General features: G+C 28.9%; 2 protein-coding genes across 2 annotated transcripts; both read left to right on the top strand.

Moving 5' to 3' along the window:
• The first annotated feature begins 6,597 nt into the window (after positions 1 to 6,597).
• LOC132933386 (uncharacterized) lies at positions 6,598 to 7,653 on the top strand. Its single transcript, XM_060999679.1, has one exon. The coding sequence runs from the start codon at positions 6,598 to 6,600 to the stop codon at positions 7,651 to 7,653; it is 1,056 nt and encodes a 351-aa protein (XP_060855662.1).
• Positions 7,654 to 7,815: 162 nt separating this feature from the next.
• On the top strand, positions 7,816 to 11,848 carry LOC132933385 (uncharacterized). The gene is made up of 2 exons (XM_060999678.1): positions 7,816 to 9,043; positions 9,144 to 11,848. The coding sequence occupies exons 1-2, from the start codon at positions 7,816 to 7,818 to the stop codon at positions 11,846 to 11,848; spliced, it is 3,933 nt and encodes a 1,310-aa protein (XP_060855661.1).
• The last annotated feature ends 8,516 nt before the right edge of the window (positions 11,849 to 20,364 follow it).

The raw sequence follows: 20,364 nt of genomic DNA, 5'->3' as shown, positions 1-20,364 counted from the left end.
TATTACGTTAATATTAACATTTTTCATTGATGGGGTAAATCATATCAAATAAAAAAAAACACATAAGTTGTTGTTAAATAAGACTTCAGGCAATTGCAAATACATTAGTCACCTATAGATAGATTAGTTGTACGCAAAACTAGAATTAAGAAGTCAATAAATACAATGATATTAACATTATTCATTGTTGGGGTTACATCATTTCAAATTAAAAAAAAAAACATAATATGTTGATGAATAAGACTTCAGACAATTGCAAATACATTTATCCACGATACATAAACTAGATGATCAGAAAAACCAGAATTTAAAACTCAAAAATTACGTTAATATTAACATTATTCATTGTTGGGTTACATCATTTCAAATTAAAGAATAAACATAATATGTTGATGAATAAGACTTCAGACAATTGCAAATACATTAGTCACCTATAGATAGATTAGTTGTACGCAAAACTAGAATTTAGAAGTCAATAAATACAATGATATTAATATTATTCATTGTTGGGTTACATCATTTCAAATTAAAAAAAAAAAACATAATATGTTGATGAAGAAGACTTCAGACAATTGCAAATACATTTATCCACTATAAAATAACTAGATGTTCAGAAAACTAGAATTTAGAACTCAATTATTACGTTAATAAAACATTTTTCATTGATGGGGTAAATCATTTCAAATAAAAAAAAACACATAAGTTGTTGTTGAATAAGACTTCAGACAATTGCAAATACATTACTCACCTATAGATAGATTAGTTGTACGCAAAACTAGAATTTAGAAGTCAATAAATACGTTGATATTAACATTATTCATTGTTGGGGTACATCATTTCAAATTAAAAAAAAAACATAATATGTTGATGAAGAAGACTTCAGACAATTGCAAATACATTTATCGACTATACATAAACTAGATGATCTGAAAAACCAGAATTTCGAACTCAAAAATTACGTTAATATTAACATTATTCATTGTTGGGTTACATCATTTCAAATTAAAGAATAAACATAATATGTTGATGAATAAGACTTCAGACAATTGCAAATACATTAGTCACCTATAGATAGATTAGTTGTACGCAAAACTAGAATTTAGAAGTCAATAAATACGTTGATATTAACATTATTCATTGTTGGGGTACATCATTTCAAATTAAAAAAAAAACATAAGTTGTTGTTAAATAAGACTTCAGACAATTGAAAATACATTTATCCACCATAAATTAACTAGATATTCAGAAAACTAGAATTTAGAACTCAATTATTACGTTAGTATTAACATTTTTCATTGATGGGGTAAATCATTTCAAATAAAAAAAACACATAAGTTGTTGTTGAATAAGACTTCAGACAATTGCAAATACATTACTCACCTATAGATAGATTAGTTGTACGCAAAACTAGAATTTAGAAGTCAATAAATACGTTGATATTAACATTATTCATTGTTGGGGTACATCATTTCAAATTAAAAAAAAAAACATAATATGTTGATGAAGAAGACTTCAGACAATTGCAAATACATTTATCCACTATACATAAACTAGATGATCTGAAAAACCAGAATTTCGAACTCAAAAATTACGTTAATATTAACATTATTCATTGTTGGGTTACATCATTTCAAATTAAAGAATAAACATAATATGTTGATGAATAAGACTTCAGACAATTGCAAATACATTAGTCACCTATAGATAGATTAGTTGTACGCAAAACTAGAATTTAGAAGTCAATAAATACGTTGATATTAACATAATTCATTGTTGGGTACATCATTTCAAATTAAAAAAAAAACATAATATGTTGATGAAGAAGACTTCAGACAATTGCAAATACATTTACCCACTATAATTTAACTAGATGTTCAGAAAACTAGAATTTAGAACTCAGTTATTACGTTAATATTAACATTTTTCATTGATGGGGTAAATCATATCAAATAAAAAAAACACATAAGTTGTTGTTGAATAAGACTTCAGACAATTGCAAATACATTAGTCACCTTTAGTTAGATTAGTTGAACCCAAAACTAGAATATAGAACACAAAAATTACGTTAATATTATCATTATTCATTGTTGGGTTACATCATTTCAAATTAAAAAAAAAACATAATATGTTGATGAATAAGACTTCAGACAATTGCAAATACATTTATCCACTATACATAAACTAGATGATCAGAAAAACCAGAATTTAAAACTCAAAAATTACGTTAATATTAACATTATTCATTGAAGGGTTACATCATTTCAAATTAAAGAATAAACATAATATGTTGATGAATAAGACTTCAGACAATTGCAAATACATCAGTCACCTATAGATAGATTAGTTGTATGCAAAACTAGAATTTAGAAGTCAATAAATATGTTGATATTAACATTTTCATTGTTGGGGTACAACATTTCAAATTAAAAAAAACATAATTTGTTGACGAATAAGACTTCAGACAATTGCAAATACATTTATCCACTATAAATTAACTAGATGTTCAAAAAACTAGAATTTAGAACTCAATTATTACGTTAATATTAACATTTTTCATTGATGGGGTAAATCATTTCAAATAAAAAAAACACATAAGTTGTTGTTAAATAAGACTTCAGGCAATTGCAAATACATTAGTCACCTATAGATAGATTAGTTGTACGCAAAACTAGAATTAAGAAGTCAATAAATACAATGATATTAACATTATTCATTGTTGGGTTACATCATTTCAAATTAAAAAAAAAAAAAAATAATATGTTGATGAATAAGACTTCAGACAATTGCAAATACATTTATCCACGATACATAAACTAGATGATCAGATATCCAGAATTTAAAACTCAAAAATTACGTTAATATTAACATTTTTCATTGATGGGGTAAATCATTTCAAATAAAAAAAACACATAAGTTGTTGTTGAATAAGACTTCAGACAATTGCAAATACATTAGTCACCTATAGATAGATTAGTTGTACGCAAAACTAGAATTTAGAAGTCAATAAATACGTTGATATTAAGATTATTCATTTTTGGCGTACATCATTTCAAATTAAAAAAAAAAACATAATATGTTGATGAAGAAGACTTCAGACAATTGCAAATACATTTATCCACTATAAATTAACTAGATGTTCAGAATACTAGAATTTAGAACTCAATTATTACGTTAATAAAACATTTTTCATTGATGGGGTAAATCATTTCAAATAAAAAAAACACATAAGTTGTTGTTGAATAAGACTTCAGGTAATTGCAAATACATTTATCTACTATACATAAACTAGATGATCAGAAAAACCAGAATTTAAAACTCAATTATTACGTTAATATTAACATTATTCATTGTTGGGTTACATCATTTCAAATTAAAGAATAAACATAATATGTTGATGAATAAGACTTCAGACAATTGCAAATACATTAGTCATCTATAGATAGATTAGTTGTACGCAAAACTAGAATTTAGAAGTCAATAAATACGTTGATATTAACATTATTCATTGTTGGGGTACATCATTTCAAATTAAAAAAAAACATAATATGTTGATGAAGAAGACTTCAGACAATTGCAAATACATTTATCCACTATAAATTAACTAGATGTTCAGAAAACTAGAATTTAGAATTCAATTATTACGTTAATATTAACATTTTTCATTGATGGGGTAATTCATTTCAAATAAAAAAAAACACATAAGTTGTTGTTGAATAAGACTTCAGGCAATTGCAAATACATTAGTCACCTATAGATAGATTAGTTGTACGCAAAACTAGAATTTAGGAGTCAATAATAACGTTAATATTAACGTTATTCATTGTTGGGGTACATCATTTCAAATTAAAAAAAAAACATAAGTTGTTGTTAAATAAGACTTCAGACAATTGAAAATACATTTATCCACAATAAATTAACTAGATATTCAGAAAACTAGAATTTAGAACTCAATTATTACGTGAGTATTAACATTTTTCATTGATGGGGTAAATCATTTCAAATAAAAAAAACACATAAGTTGTTGTTGAATAAGACTTCAGGTAATTGCAAATACATTAGTCACCTATAGATAGATTAGTTGTACGCAAAACTAGAATTTAGAAGTCAATAAATACGTTGATATTAACATTATTCATTGTTGGGGTACATCATTTCAAATTAAAAAAAAAAACATAATATGTTGATGAAGAAGACTTCAGACAATTGCAAATACATTTATCCACTATAAATTAACTAGATGTTCAGAAAACTAGAATTTAGAATTCAATTATTACGTTAATATTAACATTTTTCATTGATGGGGTAAATCATTTCAAATAAAAAAAACACATAAGTTGTTGTTGAATAAGACTTCAGGCAATTGCAAATACATTAGTCACCTATAGATAGATTAGTTGTACGCAAAACTAGAATTTAGAAGTCAATAAATACGTTGATATTAACATTATTCATTGTTGGGGTACATCATTTCAAATTAAAAAAAAAACATAATATGTTGATGAAGAAGACTTCAGACAATTGCAAATACATTTATCCACTATAAATTAACTAGATGTTCAGAAAACTAGAATTTAGAATTCAATTATTACGTTAATATTAACATTTTTCATTGATGGGGTAAATCATTTCAAATAAAAAAAAACACATAAGTTGTTGTTGAATAAGACTTCAGGCAATTGCAAATACATTAGTCACCTATAGATAGATTAGTTGTACGCAAAACTAGAATTTAGAAGTCAATAATTACGTTAATATTAACGTTATTCATTGTTGGGGTACATCATTTCAAATTAAAAAAAAAACATAATATGTTGATGAAGAAGACTTCAGACAATTGCAAATACATTTATCCACTATAAATTAACTAGATGTTCAGAAAACTAGAATTTAGAATTCAATTATTACGTTAATATTAACATTTTTCATTGATGGGGTAAATCATTTCAAACAAAAAAAAACACATAAGTTGTTGTTGAATAAGACTTCAGGCAATTGCAAATTCATTAGTCACCTATAGATAGATTAGTTGTACGCAAAACTAGAATTTAGAAGTCAATAATTACGTTAATATTAACGTTATTCATTGTTGGGGTACATCATTTCAAATTAAAAAAAAAAACATAATATGTTGATGAAGAAGACTTCAGACAATTGCAAATACATTTATCGACTATACATAAACTAGATGATCTGAAAAACCAGAATTTCGAACTCAAAAATTACGTTAATATTAACATTATTCATTGTTGGGTTACATCATTTCAAATTAAAGAATAAACATAATATGTTGATGAATAAGACTTCAGACAATTGCAAATACATTACTCACCTATAGATAGATTAGTTGTACGCAAAACTAGAATTTAGAAGTCAATAAATACGTTGATATTAACATTATTCATTGTTGGGGTACATCATTTCAAATTAAAAAAAAAACATAATATGTTGATGAATAAGACTTCAGACAATTGCAAATACATTTATCCACTATACATAAACTAGATGATCAGAAAAACCAGAGTTTAAAACTCAAAAATTACGTTTATATTAACATTATTCATTGTTGGGTTACATCATTTCAAATTAAAGAATAAACGTAATATGTTGATGAATAAGACTTCAGACAATTGCAAATACATTAGTCACCTATAGATAGATTAGTTGTACGCAAAACTAGAATTTAGAAGTCAATAAATACGTTGATATTAACATTATTCATTGTTTGGGTACATCATTTCAAATAAAAAAAACACATAAGTTGTTGTTAAATAAGACTTCAGGCAATTGCAAATACATTAGTCATCTATAGATAGATTAGTTGTAAGCAAAACTAGAATTTAGAAGTGAATAAATACAATGATATTAACATTATTCATTGTTGGGTTACATCATTTCAAATTAAAGAATAAACATAATGTCACGTATGCTTATTATTTATTATTGCTATCTATGCACTTTAATGAGTACCTGGTCGTTATCAGTGTATTTTTGTCTTTTTATTATTATTATTATTAATGTTAATTGTCGCTAGATCGGTGTCTCCCTCTTGCACTGCTGTTAGTCAGACGTGAGCACTGTGTCTAGCATAATATCGTGTAAAAATAAAAATAAAATTTACAGTCCACTAAAGAAAATGCGTTAAATTTATTAACCAGCGTAACATTTGGTCCATCGGCCGGATCGCAAGAGTGTCGTGTATTATCTCATGTCGATTTCAAACTGGTTATCGTGTCAGTGAAATTCAAAAAGAGGTTCGTGTTGAAAATTCACATCGCGGGATGAGCTAACGAATAAAAATCAAGGTAAGAGAGTCATTCCTATCGTATAAAAATTATCATAGTTCCCTTATTCCTTAAACTACAAATAGACACGTATTCAAGGGTTAGGTAGCGTTAGCAATTCGTAGTTAGTAAAATTAATTATTTATAAATAATAAAAACTAACAGAGTCCGCCCATAGCAGACAGGTACAAAGTACAACTCGTAGCAACAATCATATAGATTATATAATTATTGGATACCCCATTATTCAATAATTTTAAATAGGGTCGATACATTGAACGGTTGGCAATTATACCTATATACAAGAGCATTAAATATGGCTGAAAACATATCAGCACTGATAGCGCGAAGAGGCCAATTAAAGGCAGCGATAACTAGATTCTCAACTTATATACAATCAGAAGGACGAGAAGTCGTACAGATTGAGATTCGTAAAGCAAAAATAGAAGAGAACTGGTACGAATTTGAAAAGGTACAATCGGCAATAGAGGACAACGACGAAGAAATACGAAATACAAGTGAACATTATCCCTACCGAATAGAATTTGAAAACTTGTACTTTAAGGTCATGTCAGAAGCCGAGATATGTATAAGAGCGTCAAAAAGGGAAAATTCGAAGGTCGAAACAATAAATTTGATCGATTGGGGTCAAAACAGCGAAGAAAAAACACAAAGAGGCAGTACGAAATCAATAGTTAGATTGGCTCCATTAAATATTCCAGTTTTTTCAGGAAAATATGACGAATGGATGTCATTTAAGGATATTTATATGTCTGTAATGCATACTAACGAGGACTTGACTGCCATAGAAAAGTTTTTCTATTTAAGGTCATCTCTGTCAAACGACGCAGCAAGTTGTATAAAATATTTGGAAACTACCGCAACAAATTATGATATAGCTTGGAAAAGTCTGATCAATAGATACGATAACAAAAAAATTTTGATACAGACGCACGTAAAAAATATTGTGGATTTGCCTCCAATAAACGAGAGCACCTCGACAAAATTACGTCAATTTTCCGACGATCTCGTCAGCAATATGAAAGCTCTAGAAACGCTTGGACAGAAGCCGAAAGAGTGGGGTCCACTGTTGTTGCATATACTGTGTTCAAAATTAAACAACGAGACGTTGAAAGAGTGGGAGAGTAAATCGGTCAAGGACAAAATACCGTCCGTTACGGAATTAATCCAGTTCATAGAGGATCGATTCCAAATATCCGAATCCATTGAATCGTCGAAATATATAAATACAGAGTCTGCAAAAAAGGAAAAAGGTCTTTCAAAGTTTATTAAAAATAATAAATACAAAGCCGCAACAAGTTCAACGGCATTTACATCGACAGCTACGGCTATATGCTATGCGTGTAATTAGCCGCACACTATTTATAAATGTCCCGTATTTACTTCTTTATCGGCACGTGATCGTATTGACAAAGTAGTCCAACTGGATCTGTGCAAAATTTGTTTACGCAAACACAGCGGTAGTAAATGTTTTGGTAAATATTGTTTTAAATGTAATAAACCACATAACACGATGTTACATTTAAACCAAAAACCTAATATCAACGAACAAGTAGTAAACACAGATAAAGGTGAACAGATGGCTACGACGTCAACGACAGCACATGTCGCTAACGAGACAGATAACGTGTTGCTAGGTACCGCAGTAGTAGAAGTATTCGGCTTAAACGGCGAGAAGACTTACGCCCGGGCATTGCTCGATTCGGGGTCTACTAATCATTTCATTTGTGCGGAGTTGGTAAACAGTTTAAAATTAATTAAAAATAAGACTAATCATATTGTTTACGGCATTGGGAATTCAAAACAAAACGTGACGGCAACGGTATCGTTAAGAATCAAATCGCGTGTGAGTGATTATGAAATAAACACGCAATTATTAATTGTTCCAAAAATCACGGGAGAGTTACCTGCGCGGAGTGTGTCTAAAAGTAAGGTGAAACTCGAAAAGATTACACTTGCGGATCCGTCATATAACGTTCCGCAGAAAATTGACATATTAATTGGAGCACGTCATTTTTATGATATTGTGGGAGCTCAGCAGTATAAACCGGAGTCAAATGGCCCTGTATATCGCGAGTCTAAATTTGGATATATTATTTCTGGTTTAACATCAAATGACACAAACATAAAAAACACGATTTCCTGTTATGCATCAAACAGTCATGAAAACAAATATGAGTCTTTAGAAAATGTAATACAACAGTTTTGGCGCGTCGAGGATTATGGCCAAAGCAAACCGTACACGATGGAAGAACAAACTTGTGAACAACATTTCAAGCAGAACGTTAGTCGCAGCGAGAGCGGTCGATTTGTCGTACATCTACCGTTTCGCGGAAACGTCTCAAAATTAGGCAATTCCTACGACATCGCAAAAGGAAGATTATTCGCAATAGAAAGGCGATTTAGAAAAAATCCCTCGCTGAAAAAGGATTACGTAAAATTTATGAACGAATATGAAAAATTAAACCATATGACACAGAATATGGATAACGAAGAAATCGAATTGCCCGGTCGTATGTGCTATCTAGCTCACCATTGCGTCCAAAATGAAAACAGTCTCACAACAAAATTACGCGTAGTATTTGATGCATCAACAAAAACAGAAAGTGGGTTTAGTTTAAACGACGTACTACAAAAGGGACCGTCAATACAAGAAGAATTAATTCACATATTAGCCAGATTTCGCACGCACAATTTTGTGTTAACTGCCGATATAAAAAAAAATGTACCGACAGATACAGGTCTGTGAGCAACATCGTGATTATCAGCGTATATTGTGGAGAGAGAACGATAATGACCCTATAAAGATATATCGATTAAACACTGTCACCTATGGGACAGTACCTGCGTCTTATCTCGCGACGGCTTGCTTACAAAGATTATCGGAAATCGGACAAGTTCAATATCCAACAGTAGCACCATTAATTGCACATGATTTTTATATGGACGATTTTATCAGCGGCGCAGCTACAAAGAAAGACGCAATCGAGATACGCAATGCACTTATCAAATTAATGTCTACAGCTAAATTAGAGCTAGGTAAATGGGCGTCTAACGATTTGGATATAATTCGAGATGGTTTCGACAACAATGATGGCTTAGTGGATTTTCAAGAGACAAGTAATGATTTAACTAGAATACTTGGTCTATATTGGGACTCTCACACCGATGAACTTAAATATAAGATAAATGAAACGTCGTTAGTAACGCCTCTTACTAAACGCAACATATTGTCCGATATTGCACGTATATACGACCCACTCGGCTTAATTGGTCCGGTAATAGTATGTGCAAAATTAATCATGCAAGAGTTATGGAAAGAGGGTTTATCTTGGTCAGAACCGGTTTCGGAAAAGATAAGCAGTGAGTGGTATAAATACAAATCCGAATTATCGCATCTAAATGCAATTAAAATTCCGCGTCAAATTACGATAAACGATAAAATACACTCGATACAAATACACGGTTTCGCGGACGCGAGTATTAAGGCATATGGATGTTGTTTGTATTTACGTTGTACGGACATGAATAACAAACATAAGATACAATTAATTTGCGCAAAGTCAAAGGTAGCACCACTAAAAATATTGTCGCTACCACGATTGGAATTGTGCGCCGCTCTATTGCTAGCAAAGGTAGCAAATAAGATCGTACCAAGGTTGAAATTGTCAATCAGTAAAGCATATTATTGGACCGATTCCAGCGTCACATGGTGCTGGATTACGTCAACGTCGAAAAAATGGAAAACCTTCGTAGCACACCGAGTTGGTCAAATTCAAGAGATCACGTCTCCCTCAAACTGGTTTCACATTAGCGGTGTCGATAATCCAGCTGACGTGATTTCACGCGGTTGTTGTCCCACCCAATTAGCTAGTTTATCAGTTTGGTGGAACGGGCCAAGTTGGTTGTCACGACACGAAAACGAGTGGCCTGATACAACGAACCGCTCATTAGATTGCAACGAGGAGAGCGCAGAAACAAAAATAAATGAGATAAGCGCTCTATGCACTACGGCAAGGGATATAAATATCATAAATCGGTATTCGTCTTTCGGTAAATTGATAAGAGTCGTAGCATATTGTTTACGATTTAAAGCTAATTGCTTACGTAAAACCGACAAACCAGGCGATCGGTGCCGACTGATTGGTAATTTAAGTGCTGACGAAATAAAATTGGCAAAAACGGCATTAATTAAAGTTGTTCAAAGAAATGAGTTTGCTAATGAGATAAAATCTATGCTTAACGGAGAGGCAATATCAAGTAAGAGTAAGTTATTTCGTCTGCGACCGTTCTTAGATAAGAATAATATAATACGCGTGGGTGGACGATTAAAACATGCAGCATCAATTTCGATATTCCAGCGTAACCCTATAGTGTTACCACCAAATAGTAATTTCACGAAATTATTGTTATGTAATGAGCACGTAACACTAATGCATGGAGGTCCACAAGCTATGTTATCGTCGGTACGCATGAGCTACTGGCCAATTAACGGTCGCAATTTAGCACGAAACATAGTAAATAAATGCGTTATTTGTTTTAAACAAAAACCTATTATAATGCAACCGATAATGGGTGATCTGCCTAAACATCGGGTATCTCCAGGCCGCGCGTTTCTAAGATGTGGAGTAGACTTCGCCGGGCCCTTCATGGTTAAAACTAGCACTCGAAGAAATGCCCCGAAAGTGAAGTCTTATGTAAGCGTTTTTATTTGTTTAGCTACGCGAGCTATACATCTCGAGCTCGTCAGTGACCTGAGCACCGATGCTTTTATACGCGCATTAAATAGATTTTTTGACCGTCGGGGAAAAAGCATGGTAATATACTCAGATAATGCAACGAATTTCGTAGGGGCCAACCGGAAACTAAAGGAATGGTACCAATTATTTCATAGTGACGAAAATAAAAAAAGGACTATGGATACGTTATCAGATTTAGGCATTGATTGGAAATTCATACCTGCCCGTTCACCTCACTTCGGCGGTCTATGGGAAGCAGGTGTAAAATCCATGAAATCTTTATTATCCAAAGTCTTGGGTGATTCGTACTTTACTTACGAGGAGTTGCTAACTATTATAACCCGAGCAGAGGCGTGTCTAAATAGTCGTCCTTTAACACTTATGTCCTCCGATCCTAGTGATATGTCTCATTTAACTCCCGGGCATTTTCTCATCGGTGACTCTCTCTCCGCCATACCAGAAATTGATGACACAAACGTACCAACAAATTATCTATCTCGTTGGCGACGCGTGTCACAATATTCGGATATTCTATGGAGACGGTGGAGCAAAGAGTATCTGTCCCAACTTCAGGAACGGGCAAAGTGGGCAAGCGAAAAGGGTGTCAAACTGAAGGAAGATTCCATTGTACTCATGCGCGATGAAAACCTTCCACCAATGAAATGGCGTTTAGGTCGGATTATCAATGTCATACCAGGGCAAGACGGTGTTATACGCGTGGCTGACGTTAAAACGGCGAATGGAACTTTTCGTAGAGCCGTCAGGCAATTATGTCCATTGCCATTTGTGGGTAATTGTAATTTGTAAAAAAAAAAATATATTTTGTTTATTTGGTTTGTATAATAATATGCTTATTAGATGTAATTAAATTTTGTTTAAATAATTTGAATTATTATTTGAAATGTTATTTCAAGGCGGGCGGCTTGTCACGTATGCTTATTATATATTATTGCTATCTATGCACTTTAATGAGTACCTGGTCGTTATCAGTGTATTTTTGTCTTATTATTATTATTATTATTAATGTTAATTGTCGCTAGATCGGTGTCTCCCTCTTGCACTGCTGTTAGTCGGACGTGAGCACTGTGTCTAGCATAATATCGTGTAAAAATAAAAATAAAATTTACAGTCCACTAAAGAAAATGCGTTAAATTTATTAACCAGCGTAACACATAATATGTTGATGAATAAGACTTCAGACAATTGCTAATACATTAGTCACCTATAGATAGATTAGTTGTACGCAAAACTAGAATTTAGAAGTCAATAAATACAATGATATTAATATTATTCATAGTTGGGTTACATCATTTCAAATTAAAAAAAAAAAACATAATATGTTGATGAATAAGACTTCAGACAATTGCAAATACATTTATCCACTATACATAAACTAGATGATCAGAAAAACCAGAATTTAAAACTCAAAAATGACGTTAATATTAACATTATTCATTGTTGGGTTACATCATTTCAAATTAAAGAATAAACATAATATGTTGATGAATAAGACTTCAGACAATTGCAAATACATTAGTCATCTATAGATAAATTAGTTGTACGCAAAACTAGAATTTAGAAGTCACTAAATACGTTGATATTAACATAATTCATTGTTGGGGTACATCATTTCAAATTAAAAAAAAAACATAATATGTTGATGAAGAAGACTTCAGACAATTGCAAATACATTTATCCACTATAATTTAACTAGATGTTCAGAAAACTAGAATTTAGAACTCAATTATTACGTTAATATTAACATTCTTCATTGATGGGGTAAATCATTTCAAATAAAAAAAACACATAAGTTGTTGTTGAATAAGACTTCAGGCAATTGCAAATACATTAGTCACCTATAGATAGATTAGTTGTACGCAAAACTAGAATTTAAAAGTCAATAAATACGTTGATATTAACATTATTCATTGTTGGGGTAAATCATTTCAAATTAAAAAAAAAACATAATATGTTGATGAAGAAGACTTCAGACAATTGCAAATACATTTATCCACTATAAATTAACTAGATGTTCAGAAAACTAGAATTTAGAACTCAATTATTACGTTAATATTAACATTTTTCATTGATGGGGTAAATCATTTCAAATAAAAAAAACACATAAGTTGTTGTTGAATAAGACTTCAGGCAATTGCAAATACATTAGTCACCTATAGATAGATTAGTTGTACGCAAAACTAGAATTTAAAAGTCAATAAATACGTTGATATTAACATTATTCATTGTTGGGGTACATCATTTCAAATTAAAAAAAAAACATAATATGTTGATGAAGAAGACTTCAGACAATTGCAAATACATTAATCCACTATAAATTAACTAGATGTTCAGAAAACTAGAATTTAGAACTCAATTATTACGTTAATATTAACATTTTTCATTGATGGGGTAAATCATATCAAATAAAAAAAACACATAAGTTGTTGTTAAATAAGACTTCAGGCAATTGCAAATACATTAGTCAACTATAGATAGATTAGTTAAGGGCAAAACTAGAATTTAAAAGTCAATAAATACGTTGATATTAACATTATTCATTGTTGGGGTACATCATTTCAAATTAAAAAAAAAACATAATATGTTGATGAAGAAGACTTCAGACAATTGCAAATACATTTATCCACTATAATTTAACTAGATGTTCAGAAAACTAGAATTTAGAACTCAATTATTACGTTAATATTAACATTCTTCATTGATGGGGTAAATCATTTCAAATAAAAAAAACACATAAATTGTTGTTGAATAAGACTTCAGGCAATTGCAAATACATTAGTCACCTATAGATAGATTAGTTAAAGGCAAAACTAGAATTTAAAAGTCAATAAATACGTTGATATTAACATTATTCATTGTTGGGGTACATCATTTCAAATTAAAAAAAAAACATAATATGTTGATGAAGAAGACTTCAGACAATTGCAAATACATTTATCCACTATATATTAACTAGATGTTCAGAAAACTAGAATTTAGAACTCAATTATTACGTTAATATTAACATTTTTCATTGATAGGGTAAATCATTTCAAATAAAAAAAACACATAAGTTGTTGTTGAATAAGACTTCAGACAATTGCAAATACAATAGTCACCTTTAGTTAGATTAGTTGAACCCAAAACTAGAATATAGAACACAAAAATTACGTTAATATTATCATTATTCATTGTTGGGTTACATCATTTCAAATTAAAAAAAAAACATAATATGTTGATGAATAAGACTTCAGACAATTGCAAATACATTTATCCACTATACATAAACTAGATGATCTGAAAAACCAGAATTTAGAACTCAAAAATTACGTTAATATTAACATTATTCATTGTTGGGTTACATCATTTCAAATTAAAGAATAAACATAATATGTTGATGAATAAGACTTCAGACAATTGCAAATACATTAGTCACCTATATATAGATTAGTTGTATGCAAAACTAGAATTTAGAAGTCAATAAATACGTTGATATTAACATTATTCATTGTTGGGGTACAACATTTCAAATTAAAAAAAAAACATAATTTGTTGACGAATAAGACTTCAGACAATTGCAAATACATTTATCCACTATAAATTAACTAGATGTTCAGAAAACTAGAATTTAGAACTCAATTATTACGTTAATATTAACATTTTTCATTGATGGGGTAAATCATTTCAAATAAAAAAAACACATAAGTTGTTGTTAAATAAGACTTCAGGCAATTGCACATACATTAGTCACCTATAGATAGATTAGTTGTACGCAAAACTAGAATTAAGAAGTCAATAAATACAATGATATTAACATTATTCATTGTTGGGTTACATCATTTCAAATTAAAAAAAAAAACATAATATGTTGATGAATAAGACTTCAGGCAATTGCAAATACATTATTCACCTATAGATAGATTAGTTGTACGCAAAACTAGAATTTAAAAGTCAATAAATACGTTGATATTAACATTATTCATTGTTGGGGTACATCATTTCAAATTAAAAAAAAAACATAATATGTTGATGAAGAAGACTTCAGACAATTGCAAATACATTTATCCACTATAAATTAACTACATGTTCAGAAAACTAGAATTTAGAACTCAATTATTACGTTAATATTAACATTTTTCATTGATGGGGTAAAACATTTCAAATAAAAAAAAACACATAAGTTATTGTTGAATAAGACTTCAGACAATTGCAAATACATTAGTCACCTTTAGTTAGATTAGTTGAACCCAAAACTAGAATATAGAACACAAAAATTACGTTAATATTATCATTATTCATTGTTGGGTTACATCATTTAAAATTAAAAAAAAAAAACATAATATGTTGATGAATAAGACTTCAGACAATTGCAAATACATTTATCCACTATACATAAACTAGATGATCTGAAAAACCAGAATTTAGAACTCAAAAATTACGTTAATATTAACATTATTCATTGTTGGGTTACATCATTTCAAATTAAAGAATAAACATAATATGTTGATGAATAAGACTTCAGACAATTGCAAATACATTAGTCACCTATAGATAGATTAGTTGTACGCAAAACTAGAATTTAGAAGTCAATAAATACAATGATATTAATATTATTCATTGTTGGGTTACATCATTTCAAATTAAAAAAAAAAACATAATATGTTGATGAAGAAGACTTCAGACAATTGCAAATACATTTATCCACTATAAATTAACTAGATGTTCAGAAAACTAGAATTTAGAACTCAATTATTACGTTAATATTAACATTTTTCATTGATGGGGTAAATCATTTCAAATAAAAAAAACACATAAGTTGTTGTTGAATAACACTTCAGGCAATTGCAAATACATTATTCACCTATAGATAGATTAGTTGTACGCAAAACTAGAATTTAAAAGTCAATAAATACGTTGATATTAACATTATTCATTGTTGGGGTACATCATTTCAAATTAAAAAAAAAACATAATATGTTGATGAAGAAGACTTCAGACAATTGCAAATACATTTATCCACTATAATTTAACTAGATGTTCAGAAAACTAGAATTTAGAACTCAATTATTACGTTAATATTAACATTCTTCATTGATGGGGTAAATCATTTCAAATAAAAAAAACACATAAATTGTTGTTGAATAAGACTTCAGGCAATTGCAAATACATTAGTCACCTATAGATAGATTAGTTAAAGGCAAAACTAGAATTTAAAAGTCAATAAATACGTTGATATTAACATTATTCATTGTTGGGGTACATCATTTCAAATTAAAAAAAAAACATAATATGTTGATGAAGAAGACTTCAGACAATTGCAAATACATTTATCCACTATAAATAAACTACATGTTCAGAAAACTAGAATTTAGAACTCAATTATTACGTTAATATTAACATTTTTCATTGATGGGGTAAATCATTTCAAATAAAAAAAACACATAAGTTGTTGTTGAATAAGACTTCAGACAATTGCAAATACATTAGTCACCTTTAGTTAGATTAGTTGAACCCAAAACTAGAATATAGAACACAAAAATTACGTTAATATTATCATTATTCATTGTTGGGTTACATCATTTCAAATTAAAAAAAAAAACATAATATGTTGATGAATAAGACTTCAGACAATTGCAAATACATTTATCCACTATACATAAACTAGATGATCTGAAAAACCAGAATTTAGAACTGAAAAATTACGTTAATATTAACATTATTCATTGTTGGGTTACATCATTTCAAATTAAAGAATAAACATAATATGTTGATAAATAAGACTTCAGACAATTGCAAATACATTAGTCACCTATATATAGATTAGTTGTATGCAAAACTAGAATTAAGAAGTCAATAAATATGTTGATATTAACATATTCTTTGTTGGGGTACAACATTTCAAATTAAAAAAAAACATAATTTGTTGACGAATAAGACTTCAGACAATTGCAAATACATTTATCCACTATAAATTAACTAGATGTTCAGAAAACTAGAATTTAGAACTCAATTATTACATTAATATTAACATTTTTCATTGATGGGGTAAATCATTTCAAATTAAAGAATAAACATAATATGTTGATGAATAAGACTTCAGACAATTGCAAATACATCAGTCACCTTTAGTTAGATTAGTTGAACCCAAAACTAGAATATAGAACACAAAAATTACGTTATTATTATCATTATTCATTGTTGGGTTACATCATTTCAAATTAAAAAAAAAACATAATATGTTGATGAATAAGACTTCAGACAATTGCAAATACATTTATCCACTATAATTTAACTAGATGTTCAGAAAACTAGAATTTAGAACTCAATTATTACGTTAATATTAACATTTTTCATTGATGGGGTAAATCATATCAAATAAAAAAAACACATAAGTTGTTGTTAAATAAGACTTCAGGCAATTGCAAATACATTAGTCACCTATAGATAGATTAGTTGTACGCAAAACTAGAATTAAGAAGTCAATAAATACAATGATATTAACATTATTCATTGTTGGGTTACATCATTTCAAATTAAAAAAAAAAACATAATATGTTGATGAATAAGACTTCAGACAATTGCAAATACATTTATCCACGATACATAAACTAGATGATCAGAAAAACCAGAATTTAAAACTCAAAAATTACGTTAATATTAACATTATTCATTGTTGGGTTACATCATTTCAAATTAAAGAATAAACATAATATGTTGATGAATAAGACTTCAGACAATTGCAAATACATTAGTCACCTATAGATAGATTAGTTGTACGCAAAACTAGAATTTAGAAGTCAATAAATACAATGATATTAATATTATTCATTGTTGGGTTACATCATTTCAAATTAAAAAAAAAAACATAATATGTTGATGAAGAAGACTTCAGACAATTGCAAATACATTTATCCACTATAAAATAACTAGATGTTCAGAAAACTAGAATTTAGAACTCAATTATTACGTTAATATTAACATTTTTCATTGTTGGGGTAAATCATTTCAAATAAAAAAAACACATAAGTTGTTGTTGAATAAGACTTCAGACAATTGCAAATACATTAGTCACCTTTAGTTAGATTAGTTGAACCCAAAACTAGAATATAGAACACAAAAATTACGTTAATATTATCATTATTCATTGTTGGGTTACATCATTTCAAATTAAAAAAAAAAACATAATATGTTGATGAATAAGACTTCAGACAATTGCAAATACATTTATCCACTATACATAAACTAGATGATCTGAAAAACCAGAATTTAGAACTCAAAAATTACGTTAATATTAACATTATTCATTGTTGGGTTACATCATTTCAAATTAAAGAATAAACATAATATGTTGATGAATAAGACTTCAGACAATTGCAAATACATTAGTCACCTATAGATAGATTAGTTGTACGCAAAACTAGAATTTAGAAGTCAATAAATACAATGATATTAATATTATTCATTGTTGGGTTACATCATTTCAAATTAAAAAAAAAAACATAATATGTTGATGAAGAAGACTTCAGACAATTGCAAATACATTTATCCACTATAAATTAACTAGATGTTCAGAAAACTAGAATTTAGAATTCAATTATTACGTTAATATTAACATTTTTCATTGATGGGGTAAATCATTTCAAATAAAAAAAACACATAAGTTGTTGTTGAATAAGACTTCAGGCAATTGCAAATACATTATTCACCTATAGATAGATTAGTTGTACGCAAAACTAGAATTTAAAAGTCAATAAATACGTTGATATTAACATTATTCATTGTTGGGGTACATCATTTCAAATTAAAAAAAAAACATAATATGTTGATGAAGAAGACTTCAGACAATTGCAAATACATTTATCCACTATAATTTAACTAGATGTTCAGAAAACTAGAATTTAGAACTCAATTATTACGTTAATATTAACATTCTTCATTGATGGGGTAAATCATTTCAAATAAAAAAAACACATAAATTGTTGTTGAATAAGACTTCAGGCAATTGCAAATACATTAGTCACCTATAGATAGATTAGTTAAAGGCAAAACTAGAATTTAAAAGTCAATAAATACGTTGATATTAACATTATTCATTGTTGGGGTACATCATTTCAAATTAAAAAAAAAAACATAATATGTTGATGAAGAAGACTTCAGACAATTGCAAATACATTTATCCACTATAAATAAACTACATGTTCAGAAAACTAGAATTTAGAACTCAATTATTACGTTAATATTAACATTTTTCATTGATGGGGTAAATCATTTCAAATAAAAAAAACACATAAGTTGTTGTTGAATAAGACTTCAGACAATTGCAAATACATTAGTCACCTTTAGTTAGATTAGTTGAACCCAAAACTAGAATATAGAACACAAAAATTACGTTAATATTATCATTATTCATTGTTGGGTTACATCATTTCAAATTAAAAAAAAAAACATAATATGTTGATGAATAAGACTTCAGACAATTGCAAATACATTTATCCACTATACATAAACTAGATGATCTGAAAAACCAGAATTTAGAACTGAAAAATTACGTTAATATTAACATTATTCATTGTTGGGTTACATCATTTCAAATTAAAGAATAAACATAATATGTTGATAAATAAGACTTCAGACAATTGCAAATACATTAGTCACCTATATATAGATTAGTTGTATGCAAAACTAGAATTAAGAAGTCAATAAATATGTTGATATTAACATATTCTTTGTTGGGGTACAACATTTCAAATTAAAAAAAAACATAATTTGTTGACGAATAAGACTTCAGACAATTGCAAATACATTTATCCACTATAAATTAACTAGATGTTCAGAAAACTAGAATTTAGAACTCAATTATTACATTAATATTAACATTTTTCATTGATGGGGTAAATCATTTCAAATTAAAGAATAAACATAATATGTTGATGAATAAGACTTCAGACAATTGCAAATACATCAGTCACCTTTAGTTAGATTAGTTGAACCCAAAACTAGAATATAGAACACAAAAATTACGTTATTATTATCATTATTCATTGTTGGGTTACATCATTTCAAATTAAAAAAAAAACATAATATGTTGATGAATAAGACTTCAGACAATTGCAAATACATTTATCCACTATAATTTAACTAGATGTTCAGAAAACTAGAATTTAGAACTCAATTATTACGTTAATATTAACATTTTTCATTGATGGGGTAAATCATATCAAATAAAAAAAAACACATAAGTTGTTGTTAAATAAGACTTCAGGCAATTGCAAATACATTAGTCACCTATAGATAGATTAGTTGTACGCAAAACTAGAATTAAGAAG

This window comes from Metopolophium dirhodum, chromosome 1, assembly GCF_019925205.1.
Source record: "Metopolophium dirhodum isolate CAU chromosome 1, ASM1992520v1, whole genome shotgun sequence".
NCBI classification, from domain to species: Eukaryota; Metazoa; Arthropoda; class Insecta; order Hemiptera; family Aphididae; genus Metopolophium; species Metopolophium dirhodum.
Note: the sequence above shows the minus strand (reverse complement) of the source record. Positions and strands in the feature narration are given on the sequence as shown.

Bases quoted from the DNA above. Each gene is read 5' to 3' on its own strand.
- LOC132933386 (XM_060999679.1), top strand. From the start codon at position 6,598: ATGGCTGAAAACATATCAGCACTGATAGCGCGAAGAGGCCAATTAAAG.
- LOC132933385 (XM_060999678.1), top strand. From the start codon at position 7,816: ATGTTACATTTAAACCAAAAACCTAATATCAACGAACAAGTAGTAAAC. The intron at 9,044-9,143 runs GTCTGTGAGCAA...CCTATGGGACAG, and splicing joins AAATGTACCGACAGATACAG to TACCTGCGTCTTATCTCGCG.